This window comes from Neophocaena asiaeorientalis, unplaced genomic scaffold (genome assembly GCF_003031525.2).
Source record: "Neophocaena asiaeorientalis asiaeorientalis breed wild unplaced genomic scaffold, Neophocaena_asiaeorientalis_V1.1 scaffold14, whole genome shotgun sequence".
Lineage (NCBI taxonomy): Eukaryota > Metazoa > Chordata > Mammalia > Artiodactyla > Phocoenidae > Neophocaena > Neophocaena asiaeorientalis.
The window spans coordinates 13,785,830-13,807,900 of NW_020175192.1; the positions used below are offsets into that span (position 1 = coordinate 13,785,830).

At 42.2% G+C, this 22,071-nt stretch overlaps 1 protein-coding gene across 2 annotated transcripts in view; it reads right to left on the bottom strand.

Moving 5' to 3' along the window:
• DLC1 (DLC1 Rho GTPase activating protein) overlaps window positions 1-22,071 on the bottom strand; it is a 475,727-nt gene that overhangs the window by 12,644 nt on the left and 441,012 nt on the right. For both annotated transcript variants that reach the window (XM_024765029.1, XM_024765030.1), the window contains 5 exons: window positions 15,778-15,849; window positions 10,484-10,565; window positions 4,620-4,683; window positions 1,483-2,906; window positions 825-1,001 (listed from right to left, as the gene is read on the bottom strand). In XM_024765029.1, coding sequence (XP_024620797.1) covers window positions 825-1,001; window positions 1,483-2,906; window positions 4,620-4,683; window positions 10,484-10,565; window positions 15,778-15,849 — 1,819 coding nt within the window. The remainder of the gene's footprint in view (window positions 1-824; window positions 1,002-1,482; window positions 2,907-4,619; window positions 4,684-10,483; window positions 10,566-15,777; window positions 15,850-22,071) is intronic.

The window sequence follows — 22,071 nt, forward strand, 5'->3', positions numbered from 1 at the left end:
TAATTGTGCAACTGGATAATGAGCACTTGGACTGGTGAAAAGACTTCAGGATACACAGCTGACAGTGCAGAATGCGCTGGGATGCCAATGTAGAGACATTTCTCTGCTTTGCGCTCAGTAGGAAAATTAAAATATGCACATAATGGGTCCTATCCGTGACCCATCCAGCCCAACAGTCTGCATCTCACAGCATACACACCAAGGGCCATACTTCTGAAAGTATGGACAGCTCAGTAAATTTTATCTTCGTATATTATTTTAGTCATGATGTCTTAGAGTGGTGAATTCCTTAAAACGATTATCCACTGCTTAAGAGTCTGTTGGAAAAAAACAAAACTCTTTAGTTCAGGTAGATTCTTGTGATGCTGCAAATACTCACATCAGAAATGATTTCTAAAAATGTGCACAAAGAGGGGCACAAAACCAGGTACTGTACAGGAAGCATTTCAAAGTTGGTCTCATAACACCTTATGACCTACACAGTTTTCTTCCCTTCCTTCCCAATTATGATCTGATCCTGTACGTGTATTTGCCTGTGGTGGGCTATTCCCACCACTGGGACGGAAGCGCCTGGACGATGAGATGGAAGGGTCAAGCATGCTCATCCCATCAACTGGCACTGAAAACCCAACCAGCCCTGATGGAAGCTCCCTAAAGCTATCTTGGCTTAAGCAGGGTCAAAGGTAGCCTCAAGAGTGCAGAAACTGACGGCATTAGGATGAGGGACTAAAGATCCAGGACGCAACTGTCACATCCTCAGTGTTGGGAGAGCACTGGTTGAGAACATTTTCAAATACAGTTCACTGGACAGTTTAAACCCTTACCAGCTAAAACCATGCTTATTAGAAGGCGTGTATTTCTCCAGCAGGGCGGTCAACTTCAGGAGGGAGTATTTCTGCAGCAGGTTCATCTGGGCCACAGATTGGCAGTTAATCTGCAGCGATACAGAGTTTAAGCTCGGCCGATGAGAGCTCTGGAAACTGTGCCATCTCAGCCTGTGCCTGCGAGAGAAGGCGGGCAATGTGAGTGAGGACGAAAGCTTTTTAATGGGTCGATGCAGAGTCAGCAGCGGGCCGCTCACCGGCCTCTTATCTTAGGAACTGAGAAGACTCAACTTCCATTCCAGTCTTTTTTTTTTTACCCCTGTGGTAAAATATATATAACATAAAATTTACTGTCAACCACTTTGAGTGCACAGTTAAATACATTAAGTATTAAGTACATCCACAGTGTGGTACAACCATCCGTACCATCCATCCACAGAACTTACTTCATTCACCTTCCCAAACTGAAGCTCTGGTACCCACTGAACAGTGTTCACTCTCTTAGGGTGGTAGGATTTCCCCATCGGTCACTTTCCTTAGCAACTTTCGTGGCTGTGAACGTCGGACTTATTCCCACCTCCCTACGCAACAAGCAGAAGCAGCTTCCTTCTGATCCCTCCTCCTCAAACTGGGTGGAGAAGGGAAGAAAAGTTCTTACCTGCTGGACCTAGTCAGGGAGGCCCCGACCCCAGAATCCCTCCTTTCCGGGATGTCTGAGGGCTCCTCGGGTTCGTTCAGTGAGTTGCCCGTGCTGTCCAGGTCGCTGGGGGTGGCTCGGTCATTGTCGACGTCCAGGTGTATCTGCTTGGGCGAGGACGGGCATGGAGAGACCGAGTCCAGGGCCGAGTCTGAGTCTCCCTCGTCTGAAAATTTCTCCGACCACTGGTTGACTATCCTCTGCATCCCCTTCACGTGGTAGAGGATGTCGTCCAGCTCGGGGAAGATGTCCTCGTTCTCCAGGTCGGCCAGGTCACCGGAGCTGGAATAGAGGATGGAGCCGGGCACGTTGTCATAGATACTCAGGCGGCTGGTCATGGAGCTTGAGGAATTGCGTCTCTTAAGTTCCTTGGGGCTGTCGCTGCTGTTTTCCCTCCTCAGGCTGATATGGCCAGGGCCGTGGAAGCTTCCAGTCCTCCAGTTCACAGAGCTGTTATTCCCTGAGGGAGAGAAGTTGCCGTTGGAGAGGGCTTTGGGGAAAGTGCCAGGCTTGTGATCTTCTGGGATGTAGAACACCGCGTCCTCCGGGTAGCTCTCGCAGTTTTTAAAGTTCTGTTCCATAACGTTGTTGAATGTGGACTGATTGAACGGATCGAAGCCCTCTAGGTACATGCCTCCCCGCTTGTTGCAGGCACTGAGGCTCCGGGTCCTGGTGACGGGACTGGGCGTGCTGACGTTGCTGCTGGTCTCGGACTGGCTGCTGCTGCTGCTCGTCTGCGTGGAGTTGGAGACGCTCCTCTTCCGCACCACGGGGACGTTGATGTGGTTGCCGTTGAGGGCGGAGATCTCCACACAGTTCAGCTGCTTGAGCTTCTCCTCGTCCACCCCCTCCTGCAGGATGGGCCCGCTGATGATCAGCCCCAGCTTGGACGGCACCTTGTGCTTGCTGTGGTGGGAGCCCTTGAGCTTCAGGCTCTCCATGCGTTTCAGCAGGCTGTGCGTCTTGGACTTGGTGTTCTTCTCGTGGCCTTTCACGCTGAAGCTGAAGCTGGACAGTTCCTTGGGAGAGGGCAGGCTGCAGAAGGAGTCATCGTTGCCTACGAAGGTGCCGGAGGAGCAGACGCTGGTGACGGAGTTAGTCCGGGCCGTCGCCGCGCCCCCAAGGTGGGTGGCTTGCGTGGCGAGGCTGCTGGTGCTGCTGAGGCTGCGGACAGAAGCCACCTCCTGGCGCTCGCTGAGGTCCGTCAGCACGCTTTCACGGCTGGGGGCGTTCTTCAGGTGGGGATCGTCTGGGGACCCAGGGACGGGGTCCTGCTTTGGAGAAAAGACATCGAACTCTTCAAGCCGGGACCACCTCTTGCTGTCCCTCTGGAAAGTCCATTTGGCGCTTATCGCGCAAGGCTCATCCTCGTCCGAATCCTCACTCTGCAGAGACAGAACCGAACCGCTCATCCCCTGGGACTGGCAGGCCGCAGGGGGCAGTATGTGCGCCAAGGGCCAGGGGCCAGGAGACTGATCATAACGCCAGCCGTGTCACTTCCCCCCTTGCATCTTTAGTTTATTATTTTTAAAAAATAACCAAGATGTATGTAAAGAATTTAACAGGAAAAAGCCTGACCATGTGTTTCAAGCGAAACAGGAGTTATTTAATGGAAACACTGGGATCTATAGGCTGCTCTTTAGTTGCTCACAGAGGAAACCTCTGAGATCTGTGAAAATTCCAGGCATGTAAAATATTTTGAACTGGAGTTAGCAATGGGTAGGACTCCCTCTGGTCTGCCTTTAGTTTTGCTGTCTGTCGATAGTATGTGTTTATATTCCCTTTTGCAATTAAAATGGTGGTTTTCAAACACTTTAAGAAGGGGGTAACCGAAATCTCTAGCTACCCTAAAAGTACACAAGATCTCCTCTAACAGATTAACGGAGACACAAAGCAAGGTGAGCCATCCCATCTCTTCAGTGGGTCAGTGGGTACTTCTCAGCCTCTTACCTGTTCCTTTTCGTTCCCTCCCCCACCAACACGGGAACCAGAGTTAATGCCACAAGTGTCCTGTGACGTTTCAACCTCAGACATGCTCCAGCCTTTTAACAAGGCTTCACAAGTACCCAGTCCTGACAGCACGTAACATTCACAAACACGAAGTAACATCTCCGCTGCTGATGCCTGATTTACTGGTGGGACTCAGGGTTACCGTGTGACAGACTACTGCATCAAAGCCCTTGAGGCGGGATATCAAAAGGCACAGTTCCGTGTGAAGCATGTCCTTCCCACTGGTGTGGAGAATCTCCTGTGACCAGATTGTCCCAGGACAGTGAGTGGAGAGCATTAAACGCTGACTTGCAGGCTCCTCTCCACAGCTCAGTGGGTGTGACGTTCCAGCTCATTTGTCTAAAAGGTTTAACTCCCCCAAGAAGGCAACTTGCTGTAGGTTAGATAATTAAAATGGGTACTCTGAACAGTCAGAAATATGTTCTTTGACCAAACTTACTCCTGTTTACTCTAATTTGTGACACTCACTCCCACTACTACACCCACCTCTTCTCCTAAGATCTCGTAAGACGTCCTCACATTTCATATGCAGAAGAAAATACCATCTGAATCAGTTATGTGCCACCATTTCACTAGAATGTGTGGGATTTCCTGTCCTCCGTCTTCCTCCTCTCATTCCTTTTCTCCCTCCAAAGCTCTATTATTCTTCCATATCCTACCAGCCAGCCTTCACTGCCATCCCTACGGCTTCAAAACACAGTTACTGTTACATATGGGAAGACAGAGTTCCCAAGAACTTCAGCTTTAATTTCTGTAAGGAGGCAATGCAAAATCCACCGGAATTCCTTAAGCCTCATCCGTTTAATATGTCATAGGCATTGAGCTAATGAGGCAAAAATCACAGATGACCTTTTCAGATCAAAAACAGCAGGCAAGACACAATTTATTGGCTGGCTGCAGCTCTTGGTTTCAACTACATAAGGCCACACAGCTTTTGGTAAACCTGACTGGATTATAACATTTAAAATGTCGATATTTTTGGACCACGGAAGTAAGAGTTTGAGAGACAGAATCTATCACAAAATTCATAACCCGGTTTTTGATCTGCCCCCTTTCCTCCCACCATGCTATACATTTTATATACTCACTCTCTTCCGATGAGGACTAATTTCCAGCTTCATCACCGCGCATTTGTTTAAAGTATTCAGACGCCTACAGAGCAAAGGAATAACATTAGCAGAGACAGGAAACCACTGATGGGTGGATAAATATTTTTTCCAAACAGCTGACGTGTTTAATCAAGTTTCTTTGAATCCATTAATATCTATAATATAGAAGAGTACTTGAAACTTCTTTAAAAAGTGAATAGTTTAAAAATATTTATGTTTCACAAGTTTTCTCATTTAAATTTAATATTACTATTTTATAGTAAAATGGCACGCTGTGGTGGTTCTGTCTGGTGCCTCTTATTCCTCACAGAACAAACAACCCTCAATGAGGACAGTTATTCTTTCAACAACCCCTAGGTTGAATCATTAGGTATCTCCACCCAGTGCCAAGAAATAAAAGGCAGTGATGTCTTCTTTCACAGAAAAAGAAACATGAACAAGGAACCAAGCAGAGTTGTTCGTAAATAAAGTATATTCTATCTCAAATAAAAATTCAAATATAAAAATAATCTCTGACAAATAATAACCTTAGACAGCCTGTTAAAAAATGCAGTAAGTTCTGTATAGAAATGTGAGCCCTCTTTAACACCCGATTCTTTTTTTACAACTTCCCATACAGGACAGGATAATGCGTGGTATAGTCGCAGCAACAGCACAAATGACTAATTTAAAAATCTGTATACTTCAGCTTCAAGGGTCAACATCTTTAAGAGTTCAAACATAAGCACTTGAATCAGATTCTTCTTTGGAACAGAAGTCACATTTTTACTCTGAATATTTTTTACCCCTTCCAAAGGGTAATAATTTAAAATGAGGAAAGTAATTTAGCTTCACTGAAAATGAAGTGCTTAAAAAAAAACAAAACATAACCCACCTCAATGGTAAGTAATGAAATGGCTGAAAAAAAGAAGCCCTTTACATGTGCAGGAATAAATGGCACGTAAAAGTCTGCAGGACAGTTTTTCAAGCCCCAGTTCTTTCTAACATCTTCCAGATGATCATCGCTTAGTCTTCCTCAAACGGACCTTTAACCTATCTGCTGTCTGGTACCATCAGTTTTCCAATTTTTCCTAAGATTGCAATTCTTCCACTTCCACAGGACAAGCGCATTTAATTCACACAAACTCAAACTGACCATGAGCCCTCTTCAAGGCTCTATCTTTCTGATCCTGTTCTTGCAGCCTGTCTAACAACTTGGATGCAGGAGGGTAGAAAGTATTTTTGCCTGCTGATAAGACTGCCTTTGATTTCACAGATTATGTGGTAGCCTGCTTATAGGATAAACAAAGATAACCCAGAGCACCTATGTTCAGGAAAATTCTCTCTCATGATGGAAAGGGAAAGAAAACAAATAACTTAAAAAAACATCCACAGACATTAAAACGAGTGGATACAAAGTCCCTCTCTAAGGGGCATCCATGACTTAAATGATTTCTACCCACAGTGTTTTAGTTCTCCAATGTTTTTAAGATTTAAAGAATCGGGAGGGTCACAGCTAGTCTTAGGTCTGGGTTTCATTAATCAAACCTGTTAATCAAATACCCCCTTGACATCATTTGGGCTGTAATGGTTGAGGGGTGTTTATAACCCAGTTTACTAGGCGTGGATGCCTGTAGGGGTGGGGGAGGGACTTGCTTCACAAGCTCCAGATTTGAGTCAAACAGAAAGGGCCAAGGAGGTCATTTTTGTAAAGGTCAGTGTTACCTTTTTCTATCCGTAGCACCAAGCTAATGGCGCTTTGAGACTGAAGCCCAGAAGTTATTCCCCGAGGTCTCCGTGGGATTCATTTGACCCCTAGGAACCTCCAGAGTGGTGGGATGTTACAGATTTAGAGACGGTACAGACACGAGGTAGTAGTTCTGGCTTGCCGAGTCGGGGCTGTGTTCTAGGTCAGGCATTGTGCCTGGAGCCTCATGTGTGTTATTTCGTCTTGATCCTCACAACAACCCTATGGTAGAGATATTACTATTTATCTTCATTTTATAGATGAGGAAATGGGGGCTTGGAGTGGACACAAACCTTGTCCAAGGCCATATGACTAAAACATGGTGGCTCTGGCCCTCAAAAACAATATCTTCTGCATTCCTTTCTAAAATAGATGTTAATCATGATAATACATGGGAGCAGCTTCTATCCTAAGTATGGCTCCCTCCAGTGAGTGGCAGAACACTGGTATCTCCCACTGTCTGTCCAGAAGCCCTGGCCTTTCCCACCCCACAGGGCCCTCACCGGCTCAGCTCCTCAGGAATGTGTCAGTCTTATCTGCTGGGCAACTTGTACTCTGCTCTGAGGGGGGAGGGAGCACAGGGTGAGCCATCAAAGGTTCAAGAGCTTTGCTGGAGGGAGCCGCAAGCGCCCTGATAAAAGCATGGCAGGCAGGGATCTGGGCCTCAAGTATTCCAAGTGAAAACAGGGAAAGCAGAAGAGAAGTGAGAAAGGAAAAAGGAATGATTTCCCAAGTAGACCTGACAAATAAAAATTGTTCCAATCCTTAAAGATATTTTCTTGGCAATAATGCAATTGCTTTTCTTTGAATAGGACCAAAACAGTAACGTAGTTGAAATCTACTATGTGGCCAGCTGCTTCACAGAGCTTAGGCACTTCAAGGGCTGTTTTACAATAAAGTGCAGACTGGAGATGATACTACAGATATCTATTTGTCATTACACGATTATCACCTTATTTGCATAATTCTTTGCTGTACTCATAGGAGTCAGTTGTAATCCCAAAGGAAGATAGCGAGATGGGATATTTTTCAGAAGCTATAAAGAGAAAGAACATTTCATAAAAGGTATTGTAAGAGTAGGTCACAGTTTGCATTATCACCTGTATACAAGACAAGCGAATTACTCCTCCAGTATTAATACTGAATGTGATACTCTCAGAATCTGGGCCTTATCATCAGGGTTGGATTATACAGCAAAGCTAGCAAGATTGGGACAAAAGCCAATCTCTCCAAGGAAACAAGTACGTTTATCCCTTACAAGTGTGTGTGTAAGAATGTTGGTTAGCAATCTAAACCCAAAAAATCTAGTAGTTGCATACGTACAACTTTTGGTCATTGCAAACTATTGAAGACAGTACCATTAACATTCTCAAGAAAACATTAAGCTACAAGTTTTCTGCTCTAAGTAGACTATTTTAAGAGATCAGCTCCTACCAGATTTTTGACCAAAGGAGCTTTAAGATCTGCAAAAGTTATAAGTACATGAATGTTTCTAATAATCATTAAGCAGAACATGGGAGTGTACACTAGTATGTACATGGGAGTACTCCATCCGTGTGTGTGTGGGGGGGGCTGGGGTAGGGGGGCGGCAGGAAAGAGAAACCATGTAACAATTATTTCGTTCAAAACAAATCTAAAAATGTTTTACTTAAAGTAAAAATATTAAATATTTAATAATATTTTATTAAGGTAAAACTTTTCAGCTGCGTTTTTGTAACTATATTACCGTATATATTTAAAATCAACTGCTCAAAATATTTCAACAAGGCAAAAGATGGAGGTCTACAAAAAAGTCTGTCCATCTAGAAAAAAACTTGACAAATGACAAGGCAAAATTTCAAACAACACTGTAGATTCAAGATTTGCTGGCCCTTTGAATTTCATGGGCTGAGAGAGTACATGGAAGAGGCCAGTCTAGCAGATGAGATGAATATCACATCATCAGTTAAACAAGTATCCTCAATCCTCAACTACTCTGCTGACAGCTCAGGACCTGTAGTGCATTTTCAAGGAAGATGCCTGTCCCCACCTTTTTCTTCAGAACATTTGTTTAGCCCTCTCGAAGGAAAATCATTTGCCATGCGAAGTCTATTTATGCAAACACGTGGACAAGAGACCTTGGGTTTTCCATTACAAACAAGCTGATGACTGTTCCTGTGAATTCTGACCCCAACCTCAAGCCTTTTTCCACATACTCAACTCTGGGTGTCGGTTTTAGGCCTAATAATTTTTAAAGCACTTGACATCCATCACTGCATTTCCTTCTTACATTTAACCTATGAGATATTATTCTACACATAAGAGAAACTGAAGCCGAATCAGAATACACTTGCAGAATCCAAAGAGATCAAGGTCTAGTTGTTTTCAGGCTTTTCTTTTCGCAAAAGATCTAAGAGTATAGATTTACTCCTTTTAAAGGGAGGCAGCTTCTCTGATGGCGTTAAGAGCCAGTGTAGCCAGTGTAAATCACAAAGAACGGAGGATGCCCTTATCCCCAGAAGAGGGTAACTACGTTTCAAACTGATATTTAAAAAAAAGAAAAAGAAATTCAAGAATCTAATCACGATCCTTTGGGCTGCAATGCTGCAGTGATATTTTTATGACCCAGGAATTCCTAAGCTGTTGCTGCTGTTCAGAGGGCATGCTCACTAAGTAGCTTGAAATGTGTGAAATGCATGATCTGACGCAGTAACCTAGTAAATATTTCCTAGGTTACATCTTAGGAGTGATGTCATCTCTATGCATTATCACCCATGATGAACTGAAAAGAAATTAATTCTGCTCCACAGCTAAGCATTCAAACATTTCAAAAATGTCTGGAGTAGTTTATATTCCAGATGCAGACTCTTTCTCTCCTAAACTGGGTTGGTGAAATTTTTTCATTCCAGATGACATAGCTATGATATTACACTCTAGGGAGTGGGGTGGGGAGTTGGAATTAAGTTTCTTCCAGAAAAAGTGTACAAACCCTGGACATTTCTAAGCAATCATTCCATTGGATTTGAAAAGTGACAGTATTTCTGTGGTTAATGTGACATTTTTTTCTTTCTTAAGCCAGGAGAACTAGTCTATTATTCCATTTTAAACATCCTACCTATCTTCCCCTAAAACCCTGCTTAACTTAAGTGCTTCAAAAAACACTGTATTACATAAGAGAGGCAAAAATAGTACTTTCACAAAGCTACAACTGCATTCTTTGCCTATAAAGGGGAAATAAATCCCGGGTGCCATTCAACCGTAATGATGCTTTTCCAAGTTAAAATTCATATTGAAATTAAAAGAAAATTGTTTTAATTTTACGATCAAATCGACAAGTGAATTTTGTCCGTGTATAATTTTTTTTCTCCAGAGTTCAGCTTTGATGGTTTATAGGTTTTGAGAAAAATTCAAAGGATGATTAACGTAAAATGAATAATATGTCATGAAGAGTCAGAGAGGAGTATCAGTGTCCTGTCATTTTCTGCTGCGTGTTTTATTACTTCCATTTCGTTAAACCCTGCAAGCTGCTCCTCAGCCTGAAGACCCACCAGCACCACGAACATGGGTTCTGAACAGTTTTGTTCACATTTCCCATCAATGCTCCTTTGCTCCTGTCTACTTTATGTTAAAGGCTGTGCTGAGTTACTTTACAGCCTTAGTTAACCGTACTGTTAGGACGGTGTGCCTGGGGAAGCTGAAGAGTTGCGGAGATGCTTTCCTGGAATTCAAGCAACGGCCCTCCTGCCTCTAGTCTGCCACAGCCCCTACTTCCATCTGTCCCTCTGAGCGTCATTTCCATTCAATACAACAGCGGCTCTGAGTTGGCGAAGGGGACCTGGCTGGGACTGCACTGCCTTAACCCCCCTATTCCAAGTTTCCAAACTTCCTGGACATTATCTGCTCTAGCAGTCGTATGAGCACATTCCAGGACAGTGCTATTTGAATGGCAATACTAGATGACAGGAAGTTACTTATTCTAATCAAAAGGCCTGTGATTTATAATGAAGTAAATCACTATATCCATTTATGGATCAAAATCCTGACATATTTAGAACAAAAGCAATCTCATCAGTGATAAGTACTATGTTCTTTAAAAAGAAGAAAAGAGAAAGAAAACACTCAAAGTATTTCCTTTTACCTGCATAAAGCCTCAATAGCATCTCTGTCCAAAAAATCATGCTCTCTCTTGACCAAGGAAATATCAATGGGGAACAGGAGATCTATAGGAAAAATAAAAACAAATACGTTTATTGAGCACCCAAGCTCTTGCCAATCCAGCCCAGTTTAGCAGAGGGAAGAAAACAAGGTAATTTATTGAATACTTACTGTTTGCAGGACAATTCACTCCCTATCAAGTGCTGTGGGTATGTAAAGCAGCTTAAGACAATTTCATCAGTGTCCTAAAGGAGCTTGGAATAAAGTGGTCTGCAGACTCAGATTGTCTGTTGTCAAAGATAAGTGGTTCAAAACACTGTTCCACCTTTAAACACATCAGCAGGCAACAGACCTCTGCCATGAAAATTATAATTTAAACCAGAATGAATACCAGAAGGATGTTCACGGTAATGTGGCTGTTTTTTCCCTCCCATGTGTGTCTTTGCTCACATCTGATCAGGGAAGAGGTCACAGAAAACCGGGCCAAGGAAAGATCTAGAGAACTATGGTAGTTGTCAATGGAATCCAACCATTTGCATGCCATCAAAAGCTAACGAGAATTAAGGATGTGCTATTTTTAAACAAATACTAGCACTTCCATATGGCTTTTCAGGAGTTTATATAACTCCCACTAAAACAAAAGACCAGCTCTAAAGCAGCTGTAGAACAATAGAATCCCAAATCCTTTCATCCTTGGAAGAGTTCACTACTCTAAGAACACGTAAGTTCTATTAAAATCGAAAAGCAAAAAGGGGGGAACAGTCAACTCAATGAAAGAATTCCCTCCTCTGTCCCTTGTTGATAAATACACTCCAGGAAGAGTAGGGAGGAAGAAGACCAGCAGCCCCTGTGCGGAAATTTGCAACAGCTCTGGAATTGCCACTAGATAAAAGCAAGTTATCCCTCTTTGGTGTTCCAAGCACTTAGGGTAAATAATGGGCCTTCCTAGTAAAACGCTTATAAAATATCATGAGGGAGAGTCCTGCTATGCAACTCTGTGGGTCAAGAATAGGCAAAATAAGAGCACCGCAGGACACCAGGATTAACAGAACCAAAAACTCGCTTTGGCCCCCCAAATGGCTAATGCTGCATACTGAAACAGACATGGCTATTGGTAGTTTTGGAGATGCAAGTAGCTAACAATGTTCTACTTCTGGGGTTGACTAGGGAGCACATGACTGTTCCTTATGTTTTTATGGTTTCTAACTTAGGATCATTGGTTTTACAGGATGGTATGGAGCTCCTTATTCTTGGTCATCTATTTTCCAGAGACTACACTTATGAGTACCTTTTTTTTTTTTTTTAAATAATGTTGGAAACTAACAATGAGTATTGTGGTCTATTCTTTTTTCTGAAGGCTAGCATTAGATTAGTGATCCTGTTCTCTGAATGGTAAGACAGGCAGACCAATGAAGTAGCTAGAGCCTAAAGATTTATGAAGGAATTCATAAAATTCAGTATCACAGGATTTATCTCTTCATTACCTTATAGACCAAGTCTCTTAGGCAAATGATTAGTGGCACCACTATAGTGGCAATAAAAGAGAAGACTTAAAGTGAATGTAAACTATTAGTAAATAGAAGCAAGCCAGACTGTAAAGCTGTTTGAAGGTTCTGGCAACTGTATTTCACTTTGAACAGATAACCTACACTCTAAGTATTAAAGGACAGAGCTGATATTAAAAAATATATTTTTAATACTTAATAAATGTAAATCGTAAAGCTCACATGCCTGTTACATGCATCTGAGAAAGCAACTCTGTTATTTTAGCAAGTCCTAACTCAGTGTACCCAGAGCTGTATTTTACTTTCCTGATCCAAATTAACTTTAAAATTCTGTTTAAAAAAAAAAGAAAAAATTCTAGGATAGGTAGGGACTAAATTCAAGAGAAGAGTGAAATAATTACATCTTTTTTTTTTTTTTTTTTTTTTTTAGTATTTCTCAGAGTTATTCAGGTTAGGATTTAATCTTTCAGCTTGGGTTTAAGGGCAGGATGTTTATACTGTCAAGGACCGAAATAAAGGTAAACAGGAATCAAGGAATGAGTGGGATGGCATGTGGTGTGTGTGTACCCACCCTGCACATAGGGGTAGGATGAAGGGGAGAAATTATAAATGCTCAGAACAATGTACAGTATAACTTCAAAAGTAGGTTTATGCTTCAAAAGACTTATAAATGTCAAGGGACCCCAAAATGTAACTTGTGAAAATACAGTCTGCATTTTAGGATTTGGAAAGATGTAAGACACAGACCGGAACTGGATCTTAGCAAACATACACATCACAAGAAAGGGCTTCTTGGCAGCAAATCAACACCAAAACTTGACATAATTGAAGGAAATTTAATTTCAAAACACAAGAACAAAAGGACAGCATGTTACTACCACTGCAAATGTAATTATCCTTCCTTATCTCCAGTAGAGCTGTGAACTGAAAATCCAATAGAATGCTGATCCGCACCCCACCGCCACCAAAGCTCTACTGAGAGACAGAGATGCTGTAAACGGCAACAGGTCAAAAACTCTCCTAAAGGAAGGATAAGCAACTCCACCATAATAAACATGCAGGTTAACCAAACACCTTAAAAAAAAAAGAAAGACGAAAGAAAAAAAGCAAAAGGAATTGGAGATATTCTCTGAAATGGAGGAAAGAGTAAGATATTCTATATAGTCTAACTATAAAATAATTTTAAACCCATCTTCATGGAGAAATATCGTACGTTCAGTCTGGGCTACAATGAGGAAGGGCAGGCATTATAAACGAGGTAAGGAACTAGACTAGCCGAGTGAGCCAGGGAAGTAAAACGGACTCTGTGGTCTCGCCCCAGTTTGCTTCCGGGGAGCACCCCCACCCCCTCTATATCCCTGCCAACCACGCTAGCATTTCCAAGCTGAAAACCTGTATCTGTTCTTAGTACGGGTTCATGGCATTTTGCTCGTGTGTTAAAGGAGGATGCTGGTGACCACCAGCTCCAATTGAGAGCCCACTGCCATTGCTACAGGAAGCAGCCTGCTTGTTACCATCCTAGAAGGACGGAAGAGCAAAAGACACGTTTTAAAATCACTATTTATTGTGAGAAGAGTTGAACATCCCTGGTGAAAAGACTGAAGTGACATCATTTAACCTGGATCTTTCAGCAGTTTTGTCACATCATGGCTAAATGTCTCCCAGCATCTCCTTCCTCTTAAGTGATAATAAAAAAGATGTATTCTTTAAATGTAAATTAACCAATATTATGCTTGCTTTTTTAGATTTTTGGCAATTTCTTTGAGGTATGAACTGTTTTATTTCTATAAATAAAAAAATAAAATATTTATTTCTATAAAATATGAAGCATCTACCACAGTGGTAGGCATCCCTGTTGGTGCAGAATTAATACTGGCTTGTTGATTAGCTGAATGGATGGCTGGATGGATGGAGGGATGAATGGATGAATGGATAGATGGAGGGATGGATGAATGAGAGACACCAGGTACTGTCATCTCAGTAGAGTTAAGGAAACAAAGAATGCTCAAGTCGGAAGAGGCCTCGGAAGTCATTTATTCTCGAGGTAGGAGTCACTTCACTATCCACCCAACGTTGGCTTGCAAATCACCCATAAAATAGAGCTCACGAGTTCACAACTCGTGATTAATCGTGAATTAATGATTTCATGTAGAGAACAATAAGCCTCCCTTTTAAATAAACAGGCTCTTCCCTTCGCCTTGCACAGAGCACACTCTGCCCACCCTGGGCAGCCTGAGGCTCAGGGCATGAGCGCTCATCGTCCTCAGCCTCAGCGTATGAGCAATGCCCAGGGCGCTAATGAGAAAACGAAGAACTAGTAAAAAGTCAGCCTAGGTCTTGATTTAAAAAAAAAGGTCCATTTTTTCTTAATTAAAAAATCAAATAACATAGGAGAAATAATATTCATCAAATGGCAATCTATGGAAAAGTGAAAAGCCTAATGACAAAGCGGAGAAAGATATCTATGACACATGACCAACAAAGCCTTAGTATTTAGAATAAAGAGCTCTTATAAATCATCAAAAAAAACACAATCAACTCAGGGGAAAAATGGGCAACAGATATTTCACAGAAGAGCAAACATATATGGCCAGATGACACAAAGAAATGTGCCTTACCATTAAAAATTAGGAAAATGGCAGTCAAAATCCAAAAGATATCATTTTATACCCATTTGATTGGCAAAAATTAAAGTCTGACAATATCAAAGGTTGAGAGCATGTGGATAGACAGGATCTTTATATATTACAGGGAGGAGTGAAAGGTGGTACAGGAACTTTTGAAAAACTTGCCCTATAAAGTTGAACATACATCTCTATCACCCAGTAATGCTAGTCTTAGGCATACACGCAAGATAAATTATTTCACGTGTACTGAAAGAGTGCAAGAATATTCCCAACAGTACAGTTTATAAAAGCAAAACAAAAAAACCCCAAAATGCCCACCAGTCAGAGTGTGGATATGATAAACTGTGGCATATCCACACGATGGAGTATTTATTACACAGCAGTCAAAGGTGATGGACTACGAGGACACACAGTATGGAAGAACCTTAACTATAATAAATGAAAAAATTAAATCGTACAAGATTACATAGAGCACGATACCCTTTTTATACAGATAAACAACTTTATAAAAATATTTATTTTAGGGAAATGCAATAAAGCTATATTAAAGGAAAGCAAGGAAATGATGAACCAAGGTTTCAGGATGATGGTTACTGTGGCTAGGGGGTGGCAGAGGGATGGGAGACAGGTGGGTGTGTTATTATCAAGGTCCTAGCTGTTTTGGGTGGTTGCCACACTGTTCCTTAATGAAATATTTAAGTAAATAATAAAATATCTGAAAATAAATCATAGATCAATAATAATCATGAGGGACTTCCCTGGTGACACAGCGGTTAAAAATCCGCCTGCCAATGCAGGGAACACGGGTTCGAGCCCTGGTCCAAGAAGATTCCACATGCCGCGGAGCAACTAAGCCCGTGTGTCACAACTACTGAGCCCACGTGCTGCAACTACTGAAGCCCACTCGCCTAGAGCCTGTGCTCCACAACAAGAGAAGCCACCGCAATGAGAAGCCCGTGCACCACAATGAAGAGTAGTCCCCGCTCGCCACAACTGGAGAAAGCCTGCACACAGCAACGAAGACCCAATGCAGCCAAAAATTTAAAAATGAAATTAAAAAAAAAGTGCAAAGCTTATAAAAAATTATAATCATGAACCAAGGATATGATTTTGCCCATTAAAAAAGAATGGCATTCCCGGCTCACCTTCATACAACTGGGCGTACTGGGGGAATCCTGCCGCCCGTAGCCAATCACAAGCTTCTTTGGCTTCAATTTCTAGAATAGAACAGAGGACAGACAAACATGTTAGTCGTGTGTAACTCAGCGTACTTCTTCTTCCTTAATAAACTCTGGTTTTGTTATATAAGCAAAAGACGACATCTGGTGAAAAGGGATAAGCAAAAAGCGAAAAAGAAAATCCACTTATTCAAATGGTTTCGATTTTTGTGCATCTTTTCAGACTTTAAAAAATACATGTAATTATCCATCTTTCCTTTAAAAAACAAAAAACAAAAATGGAGTCCCAGCAGTAAGTTACTCTGTGCTGCTTCTGTGTTCTGGTTATAAATGATTAAGAAAATAGGGCTTAATGAGAAAGTTGAAGAAGGATTAAATAATTATTAATTTTAGGCCTAGATGGACTAACTTGCTTTATTTTTCACGTCAATAAAAGGCCACCAAGTACATCTGACACCCTGGAAGAGCACTAAGTTGACAAAAGGGACTGAGCTTCTGCCACCCAATGGGTATGCGTGTAACTGCCCAGGGGCTGTGAAGGTGTGCCTTTCGGTGCATCAGGCAGTAAGAGAGGCCTGGGCGGTCAGGGGCCCTGGAGGGCATTAAGTCCATAAACCCCACAATCTTGGCAGGCTGAGATGCCTAATAAAGCTTCTATTTCCCCGTGGTTAACATCTTGTAGATAGTATTGATAAACAGAAAGGCCAAGAACAACTAACACACCTGCGTTCAAACTCACTCAAGCACTTATTTACAATCCCGTTAGCACAGAGGAGGTCGGCACAGTCATTAGTTTCTCAGTTTGCACAAAGAATATTCTTTCAACCCTCTTCCCACCTTCCTCAGACCATTAGAGTACTTAAGGTATGTAAGGCTATTCACTCATTTATACATGTCTCAACATTGCTTAATTTATTCCAGATTCAAATCTTCATTATGCATCTCTCCTCTGAGCCAGATAGGAGGTTGACAGTCCATCATGGAGAAATATGTATATATCACTTTTGTCTAGTAACTTTATAGTTTCAGAGCATTTTTTTAAACTATTATTTTATGAGTTCCTTGGGTCTTTAAAGGAAAAAGAATTAAGAACACTCAAATTCATTAAAGCAAGTAGGAATGTCCTTATTGAACGAACGTGCCAAAGATAAAAGCCTGCTGCTACCTTCTGATGAGTTAGTTAATACCCAAACAAAAACAATTATGGCAGCAGAGAAGCAATAAATGACACGGCAAGGTTTATTACTTTCATGAATCTTTTCAGTGTGGCGATGAAAGTAGCATCATAAAACACGAGATTCAGGACTGAATTTGGGGAAGAAGGATAGAGTGACATGAATGTGTAAGAATCTCGATGTTTGTACTAAATCATAGAATTGTCCAATGTGAATTACCTGCGCTAACATTTTTTCATGTATTTATAACCGTACCTTGTTTCAGAAAGGAATTAATGAAGATTTATATAAAATCATAAAATAAACATTTTCCAGAGAACTATATTGCTGGAAAAACATATAAAAGCTCAACATTTTATTTTAAAGGATGTGGAAACTACTTTTTTCTCTATTCCCATGGCCCTCGCTCAAAGATAGATATGGAAAGAAAAAAAGCTAAGTGTTTTGTTTTTTAAAAATATTTTAAATATCTCACTTCTTCTGACTATCTGGAGGTTATTTCCACTGAACACATTGTTAGACATCGAACAACAGATTGCTAAAAAGTAAATGTATTCGCTTTCTAAATATTTTACTTAATAAGTGGTGAGTAGCCAGAAATTCTCAACGTCCACCCTTTCTGTGGACACCCTTTCTGTCTGTCATACTCAGATATGACAACAGATCAGTGCACATGCGCGCACACACACACAGACACACACACACACCTTAACTGGACACAATTCTCCAGCCAGTATCACCACCTATTTAGAGAACGTTCCTGATTTCTTATTAAAATGGCTTCATGCCAAGAGGCACGAAAGATATAAGGTATTATTTTTCTAAAAACCTTTAAATTTATATAATACTTTACAAATCACAAAGTGTTCTCACATATATTACTCACTTAAGGCCCCAAGTAACTTCAGGAACACATAAATGCCTACTGCTGTGTTGTCATCCTTATTCATTTTCCACCACTACAAAAAGAAATGCTCCCAAATGACCAAAATCGATCTAAAAAGCTATGTTCAAACAGCCACTCTTCTTAGGGCCACCTGGTTAGAAAGAAATGATGTGAACAGGCCAAGGTTTTCTTCTTCAGCAGATAATTTAATGAAAGGTCTACAATGGCTAAAAAGCAGCACTTCCAAGAACTACAGAGATTAGTAATTTTACCTGCCTTTTCCTTTCCCTAAAATAGATGAGAATGTCTTTCTTTTAGATATGAAACCATGGGAAACAGACAAGCCTGTATCTAGTTTACATTTAACAAAGTCCATTCATGAAAACTTAGGCTGCATAATAATAAATGAGAACTTAAACCCACTGTTTCTATAGAAATCAGAATTAGAAAATTGTAAAAAGCTGTCACTGATTTTTTTTTTTTTTTTTTTGCGGTACGCGGGCCTCTCCCTGTTGTGGCCTCTCCCGTTGCGCAGCACAGGCTCCGGACGCGCAGGCTCAGCGGCCATGGCTCACGGGCCCAGCCAGTACGTGCCACGTGGGATCCTCCCGGACCGGGGCACGAACCTGTTTCCCCTGCATCGGCAGGCGGACTCTCAACCACTGCGCCACCAGGGAAGCCCAACTGTCACTGATTTTTTAATAAATGGGACAGTTACTGACTTCACTCCCACCCCTTTCCAGTTACCAAGTGAAAATGATAATCTAAGTACTGATTTTTTAAAAAATCAGTATTTCCATTTTATTTAACATGAAATGAACCTATGTCTACATCCAGGTCAGGTAGGGATTTACCCCTTCTAGTTCCCTGGATCCAGGCCACAACTTTGACTCTTATCCTAACTGAAACTCCAAGTTTCCAATTCTCTCCTCTCTGAGACTCCAGCCACCAACCCTGCCTCATCAAACTTCCTGCATTACAGTTTTGATCTCGTCTCTCCTGCAAAAACTTCCCTGGAGCTCCACTGCTTAGAAAATCAAGTCTAAATATCTCCCTACGTTTTCAAGGTTCTCCATGTGGCATCCAAATGAATCGTTCAGCTCCCTGTACTCCCTCCATACCCCAGCCAAAGTAAACTTGGCCCTCCCTCATCTCCCCACACATCCCTGGCTGGAAGTTCTCTCCTATCCCCTCATTATCCTTCAAGGCCTAGTCCAAGCGCCACCTCCTCTAGGAGGTCTTCCCAGATGCCTCCTGATAATTCTGTCAATGGCTAGCTTTTCTTGAGCGCTGACTGTGCACTAGGCCCAGTTTAAGTACTTAAGGCATATGAATTCCTTGACTCCTCACACTGATCCTAACACGCGGGTTGCAAATATCATCCCACATGGGTTGGGAATATCATCCCCAAGATAGGCAGATGAAGAAACAAGTGGAGAAACGACCAGCTCTCCTCGAAAACAAGCTTCCTTTCCATTCAAATGCCCTAGTGAACAAGAGAGCTAAGGCTTGCAGAATGGAGCAACACCGGATTTTCCTGAAAAAATATGCAACAGTGAACAACATTTAAAATATTAAACAAAACCAGGTAAACATTGCAGTACTGCTGTCACTTTAACTCCCCATGCCTGTTTTTAGAGGCCTCTAACCAGTTCTCAAGGTGTGACTTTTCCTTCAGTGGTCGAATGAAAAACCATTGGCACGATTTTTAAAAAACATTCCCCACCAGGCAGAAGCGCCATCAGAAACTGGAAACACAGTGGAAATACAATGACACTTTTAGACTTGGGTTTTCTCTTAGCAAACAGCAGACAAATGTGTGAAGGAGGAAACAGGAAATTTTTATTGGAGCCACCTTTAATAATTAGTTGTATTAGATGAATGAGGTTCAGGACACCTTTGGTGTAAGGCTTGGGAACCATTAGGCCATATTTGCATGCTTCCTGGCATGATGGGATGACCCTATCTTCCCCTTACCTCTCAACAGTAAGTTAAACAGAAATTCCCCAACACCGTCATCATTCCGCTGAACTCGCTGATCTTAGCGGCTGAGCAATGGCAATCGGGTCGAAGCAGGATGTGATTACTTCCATCTTCCCTTTCCTCTACCTTCACAGTGCGAACCCTCGTGCTTGCTTCCTGCCTTCTTTGCAATGTGCTCCTGAAATCAGGGCTCAAGGCAAATGCTCCATGGACTTTACCCCTTAAATAAAATTCTAAGGAATGTAAGAAAATTCAAACATTTTCTAGATTCCTTGGATTCCCCCAACTATGGCAGACTTGCGGGCAAAGATCCATGGAAATGTTGATGTTCTTACAGCCATGGAGAAGCACGTCAACTGTGTGAAGGCAGGCAGTGCTTTCTGATCTAAACCAAGATGCCTGCCCTGGTCACAAAAATTCCTTCAGATGGAGGAGTAATTACTTCAAATGATCAGTTCTCTCGCCTCCGTTAAGGTGGCCAATTTTACAGGACTGCCGTACAGCTGGGCACCAACAGCTTAACCTCCCCGGGCACAGGGTTTCACAGGGCGGAGAAGCAAACCACAGCCTCAGACACGTGATCTCAGTGGCTCTGAGCCTTGGATCCTAGTAGGCACCACCTTGGGGAGCTTTCTAAAACCACCCACCACTATCCACTCCCAGGTACTCTGATTTTCTCCATTTAGGGAGGGCCCAAACAACATCTCTTTAAAAAAGCTCCTAAGTAAATGTAAAGGTAGCCAGGATTGGGAACCACTGAACCAGACCTTTGCATGCCTTTATCCCAGACTCTTTCTTCCCCAGTTATCCTAACAGCCTTCCAACTGAACTCTCTGATAACCCCTGCCCCCAAGAAATGTATCCTAGTCCAAAGGGTTCCTGAGCCCTGGATTGATTTGTATGAAATACATAATTCATCACGTCACTCCTCTGCTTAGAATTCTTCCATGAATCTCCACTGCATTTCACATACAATACAGTCCCCACTCCTCAGCAGACCCACAGCTGTCTTAACTCGGCCTCTGCCCAGCCATTCCGCTCCTGGAAGGTCTCCAAATGCAAGCTCTGCTCCCGTCTTCCTGAATTCCTTGGGGTTCACAGGATGCATATGCTCTCTTAACACTTCAAGTTCTTAGCTCTCCTCTCTCCTGCCGCAAACAAATTCCCCATCAAGCCCTCTCCCCCACCCTCCTCGTATGGTGAGGTGCAAATACCAGAAGCTTCTTAATTCATTTGTATATCCCGAAAGACTACTTTTTCCACATTGGAAGCACACATACATTTGTTTGAAGGAAAAGAACCCATTAAAATTTCCCTTTCTTCAAAGACAGACTTAGAAAACTACAACTTAAACCCCTGTCTCTTTGCAATTAATAAAAATAAATGTTCAACACATACACTGTCAAAGAGTGGTTATCGGGAGTTACCTATGTAAAGTGAATTCCTGGTTGCGCTAAGTCAGATAGCACAACATATATATTAATATTTATTAAACTCTTCTGTTATCTAATCACAGCAAAGATTATGACTAGCCACTAGCAACATTCCTACCCTCAGAAGCCTAAAAAAATTCTAAACATTTGCTGTGCCTATTCTGAAAGAAACCAGTTAGGAAGCTTTTGGAAGACCGGTCAATACTAATTCAGTTTCTAGGCCATCTGGCCTCACAGGAGCTGACCCCAATCCACCTTCAGATATATTCTAGTACAGCCACACATTTACGTGAAGCCAATCACCCTTCATTTCCCCCCTTAACTCAATATTTATTTATTGAACATCCACTGTCTGTGCTGCCAGCTGTGCTCAGGCACAATCAAAGGCACAGGTTCCTGCCCCGAAGCTGGAAGCCAAAGGGAAAGGTAATTCACAGTTGAGGGCACGATGTCAGATGATCCTCTACTTAGGAATGAACTGGTTTCCTAAGGGCTCTTCTGAGATCCCTGTATTTAAGTCCCAAGGGACCCTGTGTGGGCAGCACCAAAGAATCCCCACTTCACAGGTGAGAGCCAGAGGTCTAACGATGGCCCACCCATCCCAGCTCCTTCCTCTACCCCTTCTGTTACCCCATCTACCTCCGGCTAACTGATCCAGCCTTACTGATCTCACACACCCCATGCCCCCTTTCCTGCTTTATTTTTTCTTCTTCCAAAACGTTTATTGTGTTTATTTTGTCTCACCCCTCTGCAAACTCGCAAGAGGCCAGTTTCTTTGCCTGTT